General features: G+C 43.2%; 2 protein-coding genes across 8 annotated transcripts in view; one reads left to right on the top strand and one right to left on the bottom strand.

Annotated features, from left to right (window-relative positions):
• The window catches only part of DDX59 (DEAD-box helicase 59), a 32858-nt gene extending 18620 nt beyond the window's left edge, over window positions 1-14238 (bottom strand). For 4 of the 6 annotated variants that reach the window (XM_081194409.1, XM_081194414.1, XM_081194411.1 and 1 more), the window contains exons 1-2: window positions 14186-14238; window positions 13698-13777 (exon numbers count right to left, since the gene is read on the bottom strand). The gene's annotated coding sequence lies outside the window, so the exon portion shown is untranslated. The remainder of the gene's footprint in view (window positions 1-13697; window positions 13778-14185) is intronic. The other 2 variants (XM_081194410.1, XM_081194412.1) reach the window with 1 other exon arrangement.
• A 134-nt stretch (window positions 14239-14372) lies between these two features.
• The window catches only part of CAMSAP2 (calmodulin regulated spectrin associated protein family member 2), a 79595-nt gene continuing 75646 nt past the window's right edge, over window positions 14373-18321 (top strand). The window contains exon 1 of one of the 2 annotated variants that reach the window (XM_081194271.1): window positions 14373-15645. In XM_081194271.1, the coding sequence (XP_081050397.1) occupies window positions 15507-15645 (139 nt within the window). In that variant the 5' untranslated portion in view covers window positions 14373-15506. The remainder of the gene's footprint in view (window positions 15646-18321) is intronic. The other variant, XM_081194272.1, reaches the window with a different exon arrangement.

Genomic DNA, 18321 nt, shown 5'->3' with positions numbered 1-18321 from the left:
TAAGCTACCCATCTCTAAGAGGGAAATAGAGATTATTTGAATCAGTCATCTTAACTCTATTTGGAGTGATGAAAATTATATGTTTCAGCTGGAGTAAAACTTGGAAACAAGATCTTACGTGTTTTAGAAATCCATTCTTACCTTACTCAGTTTTGTACCAGTATACAGTATAAAACATAAAGTGTTTTAGAAGATGAGTTGATAGTCAGATAGTGGTGTGTTGGAAATGGTTTGTCCATTTGATTATTTGATCTTGTGAAACACAGTAGCTCAGCAGCAAGCATCAGCACCAGTTCAGAAGGATGGCAACAGTCGGGAGACTTGGGTGAAAGCTGGGGGTGCAGTGACAGTATCTGCATTCTGAGGCAGCTGCCTCACTTTGCCTAATGATAGGGACAGACCTAAAAGATTAATTTTGAGAAACAAAATTAGGCAGCAGTGTATCTTGACATGGAAATGACTTGATGTTGAAATTTAGTAAGGCTAAGGCTGAAACATCCAATTTAGCAGCAGTTTTCACTTTGGTATTTATTTAAGATTCCATAAGTACTTCAAGGATTACATGAGGAAGGTTAATAACACTGCCTGTTACAGATAAAAGGTGTGTGGTAGTTGTGATTATTGTGTAGCGGTCAACACATTTTCTAGTAAAGTATGTGTTTGAGGTTTGTCCAAGGGAAATGAAATGAATGAGTGCTTTCTGTTCTCAAATAATTGGTGATTCATTCCTGATGGAATGAATGCATTTCTATTTTTGACAATGTGCTGCATACTATTTCAAAATAATGACAGTGAATTATGACATTTCTACATCTCTTATTTGCATGGCAAGCTGGAAAAATGTTACGAAAGGACACATTCAAGGTTTCATTCATCTCACCCAATGAACTTATTAAATTTATGTGTTTGCTCCTATTGATATATATATATATTAAGGTTCCCACTTTAAAAATATCATAAAAGAGCCCTGTTCAATAAGAGCAAAGGCCTATCCAGTCCAGTAGCCCATTTACCAAAGAAAACAACTTTGTGGGAAACCCACAAGCAAGCACAATAGTTCTCAGGCAACCCATATTTACAGGCATGCAATCTCTGATCCTGGATATACTATCTAACTATCATGGCTAGTAGTGTTTGATAGCCTTGTCCTCCATGAATTTGTATAGTTTAACTATGTGCTGTGTGAAGAAGTATTTCCTTTTGTCTTTTTTTAATCCTCCAACATTTAGTACCCTGGATGACCCCAAGTTTTAGTATTATGCCTCTCTTACCTGGAAAGCCATCCAAAATTCACCTCTAGCTTTAATTTCTGCTGTTTGCCCAACCAGGACCTCATGCTTTTTGCTTAAATTATGGGAGACATGTAACAGCTAGGTTTTATTTATATATATATAAAAAGAGGAGTGGTGATTGCTTCTTTATTTCAGAATCCTAGCTGCTTAATTTGGTATTTCAGCACTGAGCAGAGACTTATTCAATCTCTTACCTTGGAAGTGAGTCTGGAGGCTGACCTTATGGCTGCAACATCCAGCCTAGTATTTGTATTTTATTGTTTTATATTTGTCCTCATAACCCACCCCCATTTCATAGTGTAACATCTTGCCTGATGATGAGTATAGTGGTACCTTGGTTTGCAACCGTTTTGGATTACAACCACGTCAAACCTGGAAGTGTGTGTCCTTTTTTTGGATTACAACCCCCTTTTTTATTACAACCCCCCTTTTTTTGGAGGCCCCATTGGCAAAAGAGCACCTTGGGTTACAACCTGTTTTAATTTACAACCAGACCTCTGGAACGGATTATGGTTGTAAACCAAGGTACCACTGTATTGGATAATTAAAACTCTTGTCACGATTTTGTGACATTTTGTTTTTTGGGACCTGTGTTTTTTATGGACAAACACCCCCTTGCTTTTTAATATAGTTTTTAATATTTCCAACAGAGCAGCAATTGCTGTGCCTCATGATCTGTCATCATCTGCAGTAGTGATTCCTAGTGTTCTCATGAAGCAACCGTTCAAACCCCGCCCCCAATGTGTTATATAGAGATTAATAAAATATTACATGGCTCCGAGCAAAATCGTTTCTATCCAATACACAAACAGTAAAGGTAGTGGTGTTGGCCCATAAGAAAAAATCCATACTACGGCACAACCTTTATTAGGCTCAACAAAAGGTCACAAAATAGTGTGCAAGCCTTTGGGTTATCAGGAAGTCTTCATTAGGCTAGGTGATAAACAGAGCAATGGAGAGAGGGGAAACAATACTTGTTTGTTTCATGGAAGAATGGAGAGAAATCAAGTTGACAGTTGGATTGTATATTTTCAAAGAAGAGGCAACAACCATCCTACGTTCCTTCTCTGTAACAGTGTTAGGTTCAATCTGAATCCTGCAAAGCTCCTTACACATCTTCATTGGAAGGCCCCTTCCTTCCTCCTACTTTCTGTCTTAAGACTATGACAAGATGCAGACTCCATGATCTCACCATTAGCCAACTTCCTCACCCACATGATGCTTTCTTTACTGGGATTTACATGAAAGTGATACATGTATCAGAAATTTTGCTAGTTGATGTTACAGTGTGCCCAGATTCTGTGCAGGAATACTTTTAAATAAGTCCCACTTAATTCAATGGGGCTTAGTCCCAAGTATATTGTTGTTGTTGTTAGTTTATATACTGTTTGAATTGGGGGGGGGGGACCTCAAGAGTTATTTATGCCATAAAATTTCTATACTGCTTGGTTGTGGGAAAAACCTCAAAGCAGTTTAAAAGAAAGCCTATAGATTTTACGTAGAAGTTTAACTGTGTTGAGGGCAGATTTACTCCCATGTAAGTACATAGAATTGCAGGCCTATAGCAACATCCTATTGTGTACAATGGTACCTCGGAACTCAAATGCAATCCATTCTGGAAGACCGTTCGACTTCCAAAACATTCGAGTTCCAAGGCACGGCTTCCAACTGGCCGATAGCTAGGTTTTTGCACAGCGGAAGCTGCATTGGACATTTGTGTTACGAAGAACGTTCGAAAACTGGAGCACTCACTTCTGGGTTTTCGGTGTTCGGTAGCCAAAACGGAGCCGTTCGAGTTCTGAGGTACCACTGTACACTTATTCTGAACTTTATCCCATTGTTCTCAATGGGTTTTATTATCCTCTTTCCTGGGTGTACGCGCCCTTGAAATAAATTGTACATCTATTTAAGTAGACATATATAGGATTGCACTATTAGCCTTATTGCATAGATGTTCCAATTAAGGTTGCCAATCTCTCCCCCCCCCCCCCGAAGGCCTTGTGTGCCTTTAACAGCTAGTACAGTATAGGGGCAAGTTTTGTGTGTTTAATATTCTATCTTGGAAAGTGGACAGTGCACTTTAAAAATGAAAGGAATTCAGAAACCTGCAAGTTGTCTTACATTTCCTCACTAGAAATGTACAAAAGCCATCTACCTTTAAAAGCCTCAGGCAAACATGGCATTTGGATTTCTATTCCAGTGGTTGATAAATTGACTTGGGGGCAGAAATGAAAGACATGAGTGTCTCTGGATGTAGCCACTGGAATAACTTTCCTGTATAAAACTAACAGCCTGATCTTATACACCAGGCATAGGCAAACTCAGCCCTCCAGATGTTTTGGGACTACAACTCCCATCATCCCTAGCTAACAGGACCAGTGGTCAGGGATGATGGAAATTGTAGTCCCAAAACATCTGGAGGGCCGAGTTTGCCTATGCCTGCTATACATATTAATTTAGAACAGAATTTTTAAAGACTTTCTCTTTAGTGAGTGCTGCTATTATTATTATTATTATTATTATTATTATTTACAGGATTGCAGATTTCGACTTTGCCAATTTTTGTTTCAGTTCATTTTTTTAAAATACCGTAATGCTTCGGGCCACGCCACCAGGAGGGAAGAGTTCATGGAGCCCACTCCCCGCACACTAGACTATTTCTTTTTAATCCCCCTTCCCTCTTTCTATCATATACACTCAGCTCCAGCTCCATTTTTCAGCCCTAGGTAGGGCAGGGTAAGAATGATCTCTGTTAACTGAACATGCCAAGAATGTTCTCTAAAAAGTGTACCCTAGGACCCTTGTGATATCACAAAGGATTCTGGAATTGACTTTCTGTTAAAGCAGGGAAGCCAGCCAAGTTGGAAGCAGTGTAAGTCATTAAACACACAGGGTGGTACAGTATTCAACTAAGTTTTAATCATAGTAGATATACTAAAACTAATGGACCTAACTTAGTCATGCTCATTAATTTCAGTGAAACTGCTCTGAGTAAAACTTAGTTGAATGCCACACATACATTGCATCCAGCAGGGCAGGAACCCCTACAGTAGTAACTACATTAGGCAGCTGCCTAACCTGGCTGTATGATTGGGCTGGAACAATGTTTACCTGGCACAAACTGCTGGGAATTAACCAGAAAATGTTTAATTTTATAAATGTATGGCCTAATACATTTTTAGTAGTCATAGCTAGAAACCGATTTTAAAAGCAGAAGTGATTTATGAGTGTGGCAGGCTGAAGTAAAGGATTTACATTATTCTCCTTTTCATGTGGATTCCTAGGAAAAAGACTTTCTGGCTGTAACAGCAAGGAGGTGGTAGGGAGGTAAATCTTCAAAGCATAACAAACCACTGCACTCTGAATTACTTTATTGGAAAGAGAGGAACATGGATAAAGGCACATGATACCCAATAATTTGTGGTCTCTCACTCATCCTATATAAAAACACTGAGGGTTGGATATGTACTTATCCTCATTTACATCACACTGTTCATATCCAGCACCCCAGTTCTTGTTATGAACCGGTATGTGAGAATGGGGCACTGCTGTTTTTCAGGCACCCAGCCTATTTGCAGTTATAGTGGCAATCTTAAATACCCTTGAGGAACAAATACATGATCACTTAAAGTGGATTAGTTACTCCTTGGCGATTTTTAGCTGTGCTGTTACAGTGCAGAGTGCTCAAGGGCTGCTTAAAAGAGGATTTCCCTCACTCTTTTAGATCCATGCTTAATATAGATGAAGCGGGGATTCTAATGCATGTTAGTAATAATGAATACAAATCATGGAAGTGGGAAGTTATTCCAAGTTCAAACAGGCCACAAAATTCACTGGAAAGTCAAGACTAATGGCAGATTTCATTTGATGACATATAGTGGTAGTCTGGAATGGGAAAGACTTTGGGTAGATATACACATGGCCTGCAGAAGTCCTATTTCAAAATTGCCGCTGGCCCATACTCTTGCAGCACCTGTCACATGAACCATGGCACCTATAGCCAACAAATTTATGTAAAGCTGTAAGTTTTTGGGTGTTCCAGTAATGGTAATAATAATAATAATAATAATAATAATAATAATAATAATAATAATAATAATAATATATTATTAATATACAACCACCACCACCAAAATATGTTGAAGAGAAAAAGGCACTAGGTGTGGTCACCAGATATGTTTTTAAAATTACTTAATGTAATCCTACCTTTCAACGATTCCTTTTCTTAGGGATGTTGCAAAGACTAAAAACTAAGTGCAACAAAATCTGCTGTATATTTTGGAAACTTGTTTGTTTGCATTTAGATACTTCTTAGGATTGCATAACCAAATTCTACATCAGTGTTTTTCAACCACTGTTCCGCGGCACACTAGTGTGCCGCGAGATGTTGCCTGGTGTGCCGCGGGAAAAATTAAAAAATTCGAAAGATTTTTTTTTTAAAAAAAGTCAAATTTTCGATTGGGGCGCCGTCCCCGGAGGGAGGCGGGCGAGTCGGGCGGCGAGAGGCGGGGCGGCGGCGAGGAGAGGCCGCCCAGCGCGGGGCTCTCGCCGTCTGCCTGCCTGGCTGCCTGTGAGCTCGGCGGGCAGCGCCTCCGTCCGCAGCGCCCGCCTCACGGCTCTCATTCCCTGCCCCTGCCAAAGCTCACCCAGCCAAGCCGCGCTCTCCTTCCTGCCTCGCTTTGCTGCCTCCCCCCCCACCCCCAAAGCTTGGAGGTTCCCCGGCGCCGACCCGCAGGTTTGACCCCCTTCTCACACCTGTTCGCGCTCCTTGCACGGAATGGGGCAGATGGGGAGGAACAGGGCTCGCTGCTGCCTCCGCTCACCCTCCCCCCCTCCGCCGGCGGTCCCGCGATTCTTGGCTTTTTGGCGGTTGGCACAGAAGGAAGGCAAGGGGGAGGGGAAAAAATTGAAACTTACACTTTCGTGCGTCCCTCCCGGCGTGACGCTGCGCGCTGACGTCACGGGGCTGTAATGGTGGTGTGCCTCGAGATTTTTTTCATGAAACAAGTGTGCCTTTGCCCAAAAAAGGTTGGGAAACACTGTTCTACATGATGGTTTTTTAAATCAAAAGCAGTTCTAAAATAAATAAATCTGAGTCAAGATGACAAGCTGAACTTTTCAGTCTGCTTACATATGCCCCATTCAGTCCCTGATTAATGAGCAGAGTCAGGACCAAACTTTTATGTTGCTTCCACCATGACAGGCACACCTTGTAATGGGTCACCCAATCTGACACCCCAGTCTTCCTGTACGGCAAAAGGGCCCTCAGCTTGTTTAGGCTTAGAATGATTAATCTAGGTTAAAAATGTTTCTGGTTCTCAGACAGAAAATCTTGGGACTTATTGCTGCTTTGAGAAACCATAGCCAAGGCTCCAGATCAGTGACTTCAAATTACATCAGTCTCATCCTTGGTACATGGAGCATTAAGTGTTTAAACTTATAATTTATAAAACTTTAAAAAAAAAAAACTAGTAACCTTCACAGGGAGGATGTCTTTGTCCTCTATCTGCACATCATGGCCTTTGATATTCAATACACTTTTATAAATTTTGCATTTGTGCTACATGGTGTACTCTTGTATAAACTGGCGCTTCTCAAACAAAAATGGATTAAAACCTAGCATGGTGATTCAGACCCACTCCCCCCATCATACCTTAGGTAAAGGTAAAGGGACCCCTGACCATTAGGTCCAGTCATGGCCGACTTTGGGGTTGCGGCTCTCATCTTGCTTTATTGGCCGAGGGAGCCGGCATACAGCTTCTGGGTCATGTGGCCAGCATGACTAAGCCGCTTCTGGCGAACCAGAGCAGCACACGGAAATGCCATTTACCTTCCTGCCGGAGCGGTACCTATTTATCTACTTGCATTTTTTGGTGTGCTTTTGAACTGCTAGGTGGGCAGGAGCAGGCACCGAGCAACGGTAGCTCACCCCGTCATGGGGATTCGAACTGCCGACCTTCTGATCAGCAGGTCCTAGGCTCTGTGGTTTAACCCACAGCGCCACTCGCGCCACTCCCCATCATACCTTGCTTTGTCCCAAATATGCCCCAAGTGTTGGCAGTGCTTTCATCAAATCCTTTATTCAGTGGTTGAATCCTTGGATACCTATATAGCAACTTGCAACGGAAAATGCCTACGTACCTTTGTCTAGGTTCATGAAGTTGCTATTGCTACACCTTGACATCCCAACACAGTTGGAAACAAAGTAATTGTAGGTTACCCCATACCACCTCAGTGATATCCCCAATACTGTACTGGCAACTTTTCAGGTCAGGCTCAGCATCAGTACAGTACAGCATCCTTGAGCACTTTTGTGGCAACTCCTGTCCTGTGCCTCCACAGTGGATGGCCAGTTCTGGGAGCTAAATTTCCCATGGTGCCCTGGTGTGATGCTGTGTCAGGGACATCATGGAAATTAGAATGGCAGCTCAAAAATAACAGCACTGATTGTAGATCTTCTACTGCTGCTGCCACCAGGGCCCAGCAGTAGAGGAGGGGGTCCAAAGGAGGGCATTTTACTGAGGGCCCCCTCAAACCTGGAGTTGGCCCTTTCTCAGGTTATCATCACAGGTCTGAAAACTCGGTGAACTCCAAATTTTGTTGGCTCCACCTGGGATGCACCAGGTCCTGCTACATTTGTCAAGAACATGCCACAGTTGGTGCTGCCTCCACCCTCTAGTAACCAGACTGAGGGCTTGGCCACACTTTCTTACCTTTCACCCCCCTCTTTCCAGGCAGAGGTCTGCGTTTCAACACTCCATGGCTGAGTGTGGTGGTGTGTTTTTTGCTCCAGGCTTTCCTCCCAAAACATACTCTTTAAAGCTGAATCAGAGCAAGCATCAATTAAGATTTCCCACAGATTGATACTTGCTCTGATTGAGCTTTAAAAGAGCTGGTTTTCATGGGGAATGTTATGGAGCAAAAAACGGTGCTCGGACATGGAGCGTAAAATCACAGACCATGCCCGAAAGAGAGGAGGAAATGTGTTTTGACTCCACCTTCCCAAGCTGTCCCCAACCTCCTCTGGGGCTCCCAGTCTTTCTTCGTTTTCTAACCAGATATTTGCCCCCCTCCTCCTGTGCCTGCTGCCTCAATTCTTGACTCTCCTGTTTCCCTAAACCTGTCCTTACTATAATGGCCACTTCACACAAAATAATTGTCTTAACTCCGTGTAGGAGGGGAAAGTCATGCCTGAAGTGACTTTTATATTTACAATAATGGAAATACTTTGGTGTAAGTTTTGGCCAAAATTTGATTGCTAATTTTCTCAAAACTGAGGTAACATGACTCTTCTTCTTCCGGTCACTCACACCTTTTCTTATTGCTTGTAAAAGTCTATTAGCAGATAAGCCTGACTGGTAGAATCATAGAATCATAGAGTTGGAATAGACCACAAGGGCCATCGAGTCCAACCCCCTGCCAAGCAGGAAACACCATCAGAGCACTCCTGACATATGGTTGTCAAGCCTCTGCTTAAAGACCTCCAAAGAAGGAGACTCCAACACACTCCTTGGCAGCAAATTCCACTGTCAAACAGCTCTTACTGTCAGGAAGTTCTTCCTAATGTTTAGGTGGAATCTTCTTTCTTGTAGTTTGGATCCATTGCTCCGTGTCCGCTTCTCTGGAGCAGCAGAAAACAACCTTTCTCCCTCCTCTATGTGACATCCTTTTATATATTTGAACATGGCTATCATATCACCCCTTAACCTCCTCTTCTCCAGGCTAAACATGCCCAGCTCCCTTAGCCGTTCCTCATAAGGCATCGTTTCCAGGCCTTTGACCATTTTGGTTGCCCTCCTCTGGTAGAAGTGGTACAGTTCCATCCTTAACATTATTTCCTGCCTACTCTTGCAAAAGCCATGTTTTCAGTTGTATCACTCTCAAGTTAAACTATCATTCTCACTGCTTAGTTGAATTATGGTCACGGAATGCTGTTCCTCAGCTGCCGATCTTACAAAATTAATAAAGCTGGCTCTTTTGCCTTCCTCTTTTTACACTTACGTTTTGTAGGGATGAAATATTTCATGCAAAGGTGAATGTCTTTGACCTTTGCTTATCACAGATAATGTGAACAAATCCATGCCGCTGTTACTCTGCAAGGGTTTGCTTCTGGAAGCGTGTATTTGCTTCCATGTTTTCCTAAGAATTGCTATGTTTCCTTTAAAAAGGCAGCATTTTGCACATATTTTACTTGTAGATAGCTTTGAATTTCAGCTAGGATGACCAGATGCAGTGGCACACCACCTAACACTTCACAGATAAGAACATTCTTCTTAACATTATACCTCCATTCTCAGATCAAAGAATGTCGTCTCCTGTCCCTGCCTATCTTACCCCATTGAACACTGCCAAACTACTGAGTTTTCCTGAGCTCTGTTTTGTTTACTCTGCAACAGTAGTGGCTGCTGAAGCAAAACATCTTAATAAATGGACTATGGCAGTTTCCCTTTCATAAGATCTAATCACACAGTGGTTCTTGCTGTACATACTACAATATGCTACGTACTAAGAGTGAATTCATTCACTAAGCATGAATCCTTATGTAGCAAAATAGCACCTCACACAAACAAGGAAGGGGTATCAGCAGGCTTGAGAGGTGGGGAACCAATGGGTTGGGGGGAACCAAAGACAGCTCAACAAAGACTGAGGTGTGTGTATGGAAGAACCAACAGAAAAATGGAGGGATGGGATGAAGTATACTCAAAGAAGGCATAGCTAGATAGTTGGAACTCTTCATAGGAGCACTCCAGCCTGCAATATTTCGTTGCGGGTCCCACTTACTGCAAGTAAAAAACATTCAGCCCCATGTGCTATTGAGGCAAGTAGTTATGGGGAAATAATTCTGTCTTCTGTAGCATTCTGAAATCCACAGCAGTCCTGTTGAAATCAGTTGTGATTGTGACTAACTTAAGACCTGTTAATTTCAATGGGACTTAAGTGCAGCTTTTTTAAAGTGCTACAGTCAGTTTGAAATTCCACCTTGGCAAAAAGCAGGGAACTCATAAAATTTGTAACAAAGATATAAAATAATATCAGTTGAAGAAGTCTACACAAATCCTCTGAACAAGAGTATTTGTTTCTAATAGACATGCCTAGGATTGCTGTGCAAGTCCTGAAGTTCAATTTAGACTTTCTTCCATGTGCATATAGCATTATAACCTTTTGTACTTTGCTTCTTGCAGGCTTTGTTAGAGAAGTGAATTATGAATTTTTATACTGCATTGTGCTAGCAAAGAACAGAGTTTCTGGGGCCTTTTATTTTGGGAACACAAAAACCAAGACCAAAAGGTGACTTTATTTGTTTCCTTGATTCCCCTTCCTTTGCTGTTCTAAATGAAGGGTGGACAACACCCCCAGCCCCACCAGCAGGAGGGAAGCAGTAGCCAGACAAACTGCAAACCAGGTAAAACTTTTGCTACTAGTTTCCTGTTTTGCCTTGCTACTGCTCCCTCCTGGAGAGAGAGGAGATGCAGGATCATCCCTGGAAGCAGAAGGTGGACCCACCCACTTCCGATTTGCAACAGCTGGCCTGATAACAGACTAACAGACTTTCAGGTGGGGAATTTCCAAGGGGGAAAATAGTTCTTTATCTGCTAATTAGTGGGAGGGAGTATTGTTTGTTTATTATTAATATATAGTTAATGTTGTTTGTTATTATTTATAAGGCAGTTGCCCCCCCCACCATAAATGATATGTTAGACCAGAGCTTTTCAAACTGTTACAACACGTGTGTCAGCTGCAGTATGTAGGTGTGTCAGGCAAATGCTGCCCACGCTGCTCCCAAGACTGGTAAAAAAAAGGTAAAGGACCCCTGGACAGTTAAGTCCAGTTAAAGGTGACTATGGGGTTGCAGCACTCATTTCTCTTTCAGGCCAAGGGAGCCGGCGTTTGTCCACAGACAGCTTTCCAGGTCATGTGGCCCACTTATGGTGCAACAGAACACTAAAGGAAGCCAGAGCACACAGAAATGCCGTTTACTTTCCTGCCAGAGCGGTACCTATTTATCTACTTTTATTGGTGTGCTTTCGAACTGCTAGTTTGGCAGAAGCTGGGACAGAGCAACGGGAGCTCACCCCGTCATGCGGATTCAAACTACTGACCTTCCGATCAGCAATCCCAAGAGGCTCATTGGTTTAGACCACAGCGAAAGGGTTGGTTCAGGCTTCCTCAAACTCATCCCTCCAGATGTTTTGAGACTACAGTTCCAATCATCCCTGACCACTGGTCCTGCTAGCTAGGGATCATGGGAGTTGTAAGCCAAAAACATCTGGAGGGCTGAGTTTATGGAAGCCTGGGTTAGTTTAACTTCCAGTTTGCTAGTAAAAATGAATTAATGTGTCACGAAATGATGCATGTCTAAAAAGTGTATCACCAATATGAAAAGTTTGGAAAGCTCTTTTAGACAATATATTGATGTATGATTTCCCCCCTTTCCCTTATGGCAGTGTGTATTTCTTTCTTTCTCTCTCTCTCTCTGTGTGTGTGTGTTTATGTATACATACACACTAACATTGCTGTAAGTTACTTAGGGTGACAAGCAAGTAATAAGTTTAATAAATTAATAAATAAAATAAACAAACACTGTTCAGCACTGCTACTATTGCTTTCTCCTTGAGTTACAGAGTTTTGGCTAACACTGAAGGCATGATGCTTTGTGATTCTATTTCGTTCTCATCTCCCTTTTCTGTCATTGTGATGGTTACAGTGGACCAATGAACCAAGCAGTGGGATGATGGGTTGCTCTTGCACAGTGAATGTAAATGAAGTGTTGAAAAAGGACCTTTACACGCAATGTGCAACGTTTTTTGCTCAGAGGCCCAATCTCTCCACATGACAGTAATTGGTTACCTTCTATTGAACAGAGGATTTCAAACCATATACCTTCTGGGAACATTTATCCCTACTTAACGTTGTCTACCAGATAACCCCTACACACATTACAGATATTAATGAGGCATGTCCATATACTCAATTCACATGAAATAGTGACTAGGCATCTTGGGTTTCACTACTGTCACTCATGAATGTGCACTGCTGAACACATCCAACATTCCCTTATGGTAATGTATTACAGGGGAAGACTAGTAGTCTGGCTAGTGATCCAGGGAAGGTTTTGTTTCATTACTGATTTTCTTATTAAAAGCATGGTGATGTTTCCACATTAACACCAGAGCTTCATGAAGCAGAGTTGGAAAATTACATCTCTAGAAAATAAGATGGTTCACAGACTGAGAGCCATACTTAACAAGGCAGGGAAGGGGATTTAGGGGCTGTGTGACATTTCATCCCAAACTGATAATGTAGGGAATTGAGGATGTGTTTTATCCGCTGTAGAATTCAAGGTCAGAATGTTGACCTAGTATGCAGCAGCTCTGAAAAAGACCAATTCCATCTTGGAGATCATTAGGAAAGGGATTGAAAATACAGTTGCCATAATTATAATGCTGTTATACAAATCGATGGCATGGCCACAACTTGGGATACCATGTTCCATTATGATTGCCTTACCTAAAAAAGGAAAACATTAAGACCTGGAAAAGGTTCAGAAAAGGGCAACCAAAGTGAACAAGGGGATTCTTAATATGGGGAGATGAGGGTGGGGGCGGAAGGGGTGTCTATGTGATAGGTGTGAAATATTATACACTGTGTGGATAAGATAGCTAGGAAGAGGTTTTTCTCCCTGGTAATACTAGAACTCAGGGCCATGAAGTTGAATGTTGGAAGATTCAGGAGCGACAAAAGAATGTGTTTCTTCACATAGCACAAAGCTAAACTATAGAATTTGATCCCACAAGATGTACTGATGGCTGCCAACTTGTATGGCTTTAAATTCATAGACGATAAATTCATGGACGATATGACTATCAATGGCTACTAGCTATGTTCTACCTTTACTGTCAGAGGCAGTATGCCTGGAATACTAGTTATGAGCTTGGTTATACACATGTGGATGTAATGTGCAGTTTGTCCCTCACTGTTACATGCCTAGAATTAAGTAATTGTAGCAGTTTCCTGCTCTGGCCCGAGAGGGCAAGGCTATATAACATATAGTACTCCCTGGCTCTCTTCCCAGATAGCCCAGTTAGTGATAAACATGCCTAGTTCCAAATTTAAGACATGTTTTAATTGCCCCATCTATCAGGGTAATTTACATTGACTCTGAAGAGATTGCACTAGTGATAGTGGCCACCCATGTTTTTCTCAGATAATTTTTTTAAAAAAGATTTTACATTAGCACGTAGAATCATAGAGTGGGAAGGGACCCCCAAGGGTAATCTAGTCCAACACCCTGCAATGCAGGAATCTCAACATGCTGTATTGAAACCACACCGGGCTGGCATAGCTTTGCAAATGTGCAAGCAGTTTTATTTCTGCACAAATGCTTATATAAGGTTCATAACTCACTGACACATGTGCTTTCCAAGAATCCTATCGCTGCCCAAGTGAAAATCAAAGCTTCAGTTCCCACATGCAAACTGCATGACCTGTGTTGGAAGAAAGGCAAGGATTTGAGAAGCTTTTTTAAAAAAACAACAACGGATAATTAACCAATTGCAATTGCTGTGTGGCCCAGACACTAAGATGTAGACACATATGCGTGTTTTTAAAAAATATTTATTTTTCACGAATTGGACAACATTTCCCACAGTGCAGTCAAATGCAACTTAAAAAAAAAAAAAAAAGCGCGCTCCAGAATGGGCCTGCCAGTCATTGATGCCCTGAAGGCAGGACTCTGCGGTAGAAATCCGGGAGGGGGGGCTCCTCCTCAACAAAATGAGTTCTCCCCCCCCCCCATAGCAGGGCTAACGTCTCTTGAACTAGGTGAGCTAATAATAGACATGATGATTACCCAAAAGGCGGCGACGGGGGAAGACTATTAAGTCTATAATTACCATGGGGCATCGCCGGTGCCAATGCATGCCCGGGAGCTGCCTCGTTTCCTCTCTCAGCCTGCATCCTCAGCCTGTTCCTGTACAGAGAAGGGCCGGGCGCCCACCCCGCCTGCCCCAGGCCTTCAAGCTGCCCGAGGCCCTCCCCATTTGCCACCCCACCCCGTGCGCCCTGGTGGTGGGCCAGCCTCCGCCCAGGTCGCTGAGGCGCCTTGGAACCAGATGATGGTGAGCTGGAGCGCGCGCGTCAAGAATGCCCCATTGTACCGGCCACGTGACCCTCCGTTTCCCCAAGCCGGGCATCGGTGGGGAGGGGGGGAAGCAACACCCCTCTGCGCCTCCCCTTGGTCTATCCCCCACCCCACCCCGTCTCCTCTCCCGGCAGCTCCGCCCAAGCCGGGGAAGCGCGCACGATGAGGAGGGGGCAGCGGCTAGCCCGGAGAGCGCGCATGCGTCTTTGCGCGCGGCTGCTTTCCTCAGTCTTGAGCGCGGCAGGAGGAGGAGGAAGGGAAGCTGTGGCGAAGCTTGGGAAGGGGGCGACATAGGGGCGACGCCGGAGAAAGCGAGGCGGCCCTCAGAGCGCCGGGAGGAGCACTGACAAGCGCCGCGGCCGCCTCGGCCGCCGGGTCCCTCCCTCGCCTTCCCGCTTGGAGAGCCGTATCTGGAGCGCCCGGACATCTCCCTGCCTTGGGCGCCGCTTCCTCCCGAGCCGCTGCAGGAAAATCCCGGCCGCCTCCCTCCAGAGTCTGGCCCCTTTTCCCCGCCCCCTCTGCATTTCGGAGGGGAGAGCCGAGCCGAGCAGGAGCCTCCTCTTCAGGCTTGTGGGGAAGACTCTCTTTCGAAAAAGAAGAAGCAACCAGAATAATTGATAATAACAGCAGCAGCAATAATCCTCACCATTCGCCCGAGGAGTCTCCGAGCTGGCCATCGGCTGCGGTTGCAATTTATTTGTTTGGAATCGGAAAAAGGGCATTCGGACAAAGGGCCCTGGGGTGGGGTGGCGTAGGGTGGGGGAGAAGGAGAAAAAGAGGGCATTTCTTTCACATTCCTATGCAGCGGGAGGGGAAGCGGTGGCGGGGGGGATTTCGCCCCATAAACACAGCTGAGTTCGCTGCACCGCCTCCATCCTCCCTTGCTACGGTCTCCTAAAAAGAAAAGGAAGACCTATATATTACTAGATTTTTAAAATATACATCTATATATAATATATCTCTCTATATATTGAAGGTTGCCTTCTAGAAGGTGAATCATGTAAATCGATTTTTTGAAAATAAAATAAAATTAAGGCTCTGTGGGCCCGGGGTGTGGGGGGGAGGGAAGGAAAATGGGGGATGCCGCAGACGTCAAGGAAATGAGAAAGACGTTCATTGTCCCTGCCATCAAACCCTTTGATCATTACGACTTCAACAGAGCGAAAATCGCCTGTAATCTAGCGTGGCTGGTGGCCAAAGCCTTCGGGACAGGTAGGTTAGCATGTCTTCTTATCACCTCCCTTTTCCTCATCCGTCGTTCTTGACGGGGTTCTCTTTACTGGGGTGAATCATCCAGCCGTTGGGGGACTGTGCCAGGGAAGGGGATGGTGGTGGTATATATGACAAGTAACCTGGGTGTGTGTTGTGTTTTTGCTTGTGCAATATTTAATCTCATTTTGGGGGTGCTGCTATTGTTTTCATGAAATATAAATGGCAACTTGTATTTCTGGGAAATCTTAAAATGCAGATCTTGCAAGATGATGTGTGCAGGCAGTTCCCTCCTCCCCTTGTCATAAAATATACACCTTTTCCCATTTAGTAGCTGGCACAGAAAATGGGAGAAATGTATGGGCGTTGTTAGTTTTTGACATCTGAGGATAGCCTGAAGTTAATTGGGTCAGTGGGAGCTGAAGGTTCCCTCCTGAGAGAAGGGCATTTCATGACACTTGTCACCTTTCACAGCCTATGAGGAATTCCCATTGCTTGATTGTATTGAAGTGAATTCTTTGAATACTCTCTAAAAGGTGAGAGACTTCCTGCTGCTTATCATCTAGCCTTGTGGAAGGCTAGCTTTGTTATTTGGAATAGATTGCTTTCCGAACAAAGGATTTTAGGCTATATATATATATATATATATATATCTATTAAATGGGTTGTTCTTAAATAGCATGCATTAATAACCAGTGATGATTCTTCCAAAAGAAAGGTGAAATAGCAATCCCATAATTTTGTCTGTAGAATAACAGGAAAAGGTTCCTCCTCCTCTTCCTTGTAATTCTGCAACTGTTGCATTTGAAGCCAGGGCATTGTTGCATATTGTACCAGGGCAAAAATATGTGGGGGTTTTGTGTGTGTTTTTAAAAACGTGTCATCTGGAAACTGGCAGTGTGTGACATGACAAAAGGCCTTTGGGGTGCCTCAGGTGGTTACCCAGACATCACGGAAATGAACCAAACCATAGCAAGTCCTATCGTAGGCCATCAAATAAGTGTTTTGTTTTGTTTTAGTTGTGGATGCTGCAGACTATCTTTCTCAGTGCTTTGCAAAACATTTTTCCCCTACTCTCTAATTATCATGGGTTTGTGTAAGAAAATGCTGATTTATTGAAAATTTGTAGACAACTAACTATGGGAAGTTTCTGAAATGGTGTAACATTCTTCTTCCCCCACTCCTCTTAAGATTCAGTTCTGCAGGTACAATCATGAAAACATCTTAATTAACACATTGTGGTAATGTTGAAATCATTCTTGTCTGGTAAACAAGTGAAACGGCATTCCTGCATTTTCAGTTGCTAGTCACCAAGAGTACAGTAATCAAGTACAGAGAAGATGTGTGCATGAGCCGTAAGGCTCATTCTGGGCAGTAAGTCCTACTGAATTCACTGAGAGCATTTCCAAGCAGACATGCATATAGGATCAGGAATAATTAAAGAATAATTTATTTTAAACATGGGGATATGCAATTTGTTGTTATGGGTGGGGGGGGGACACAAGCAAGGCAATCTTTTATCTTTAACTCTGCTAAGGTGCTAGCTTATTGCATTGATCTAACTACAGCAACTGCCTGTGGAATAAGTATGGGACACTGAAGTATGTTAGATTGCAGGCAGTTGAAATTGGGATGTGGGAGCCTGTTGTAAGTCATCTTTCCTGGTGATATGACCCTTTCCTTCTGAACTGTGCTGCTTAGGTGTTTTGAAGTGCAGTAAGAACTGTACCAGCAGTTGGCACTTCCAGGAGGTTGGGGAAGCGGCTGACCATCATTATGTTCTCCAGCATTTGCCTTTTGCTGCTGCCAGCCTCCTCTAGAGTAAGAATATGGAAGATAGCTGTACGCTATTTAGCCTGGTAAGAGAACTCCTCCCTTCAAAACTCTTATTTAAGCCAGGCTTCTGGGAGTGCAGGAAGACCAGTACCAGAAACAATTGTCAATTAGCTCTTGTTCTGCTTTGTATGTTACATACAGTGGTGCCTCGCAAGATGAAATTAATTCGTTCTGTGAGTTTTTTCGTCTTGCGAATTTTTCGTCTTGCGAAGCACGGTCAAGTCGCAACTGCAACTCTTCAAGCGGTTTTAAGAAAAAGGAAACAAACTTGCAAGACGTTTTCATCTTGCGAAGCAAGCCCATAGGGAAATTCGTCTTGCGAAGCAACTCAAAAAACGAAAAACTCTTTCGTCTTGCGAGTTTTTCATCTTCCGAGGCATTCGTCTTGCGAGGTACCACTGTACTTAAACCTTTTTTTTTGTTTTTTAGTAATATTGGATTTATTCTATGCTTGTTAAATTGTTTAAAAGCAGGGGTCTGCTTTTAAATTTATTGACATGCTCCTCCATTTCATATAATTATTATAGGATGTTTTGAATGTTTGTTGTAAGCCACCTTGGGCACAGCTGATGCTGGAAAAGTGGCATATAAGTAATCTTAATCAAATAGGTTCAAGTAAGTCTTCCACATTAACTTGAAGATGGAACAGAAAGTTGGGAATAAGACATACAGTATGAAAGAGTGAAATAATATCCTCTTTGTACCTAAGTAGAATGTTGAAGAACAGTGTACACAGCAAAGACAGTAAGAACATCCTTTATTTCAAATGGATTTTGTTACTCCTCTTCACAGAGAAAGCCATAATTTGCTTTATAGACATTTTTGCTTCCTGCTGAGAGAAAC

Source organism: Podarcis bocagei (assembly GCF_964188305.1).
Source record: "Podarcis bocagei genome assembly, chromosome: 5".
NCBI classification, from domain to species: Eukaryota; Metazoa; Chordata; class Lepidosauria; order Squamata; family Lacertidae; genus Podarcis; species Podarcis bocagei.
The sequence above is the reverse complement of the archived record's forward strand: the minus strand, read 5'-3'. Positions and strand labels throughout refer to the sequence as shown.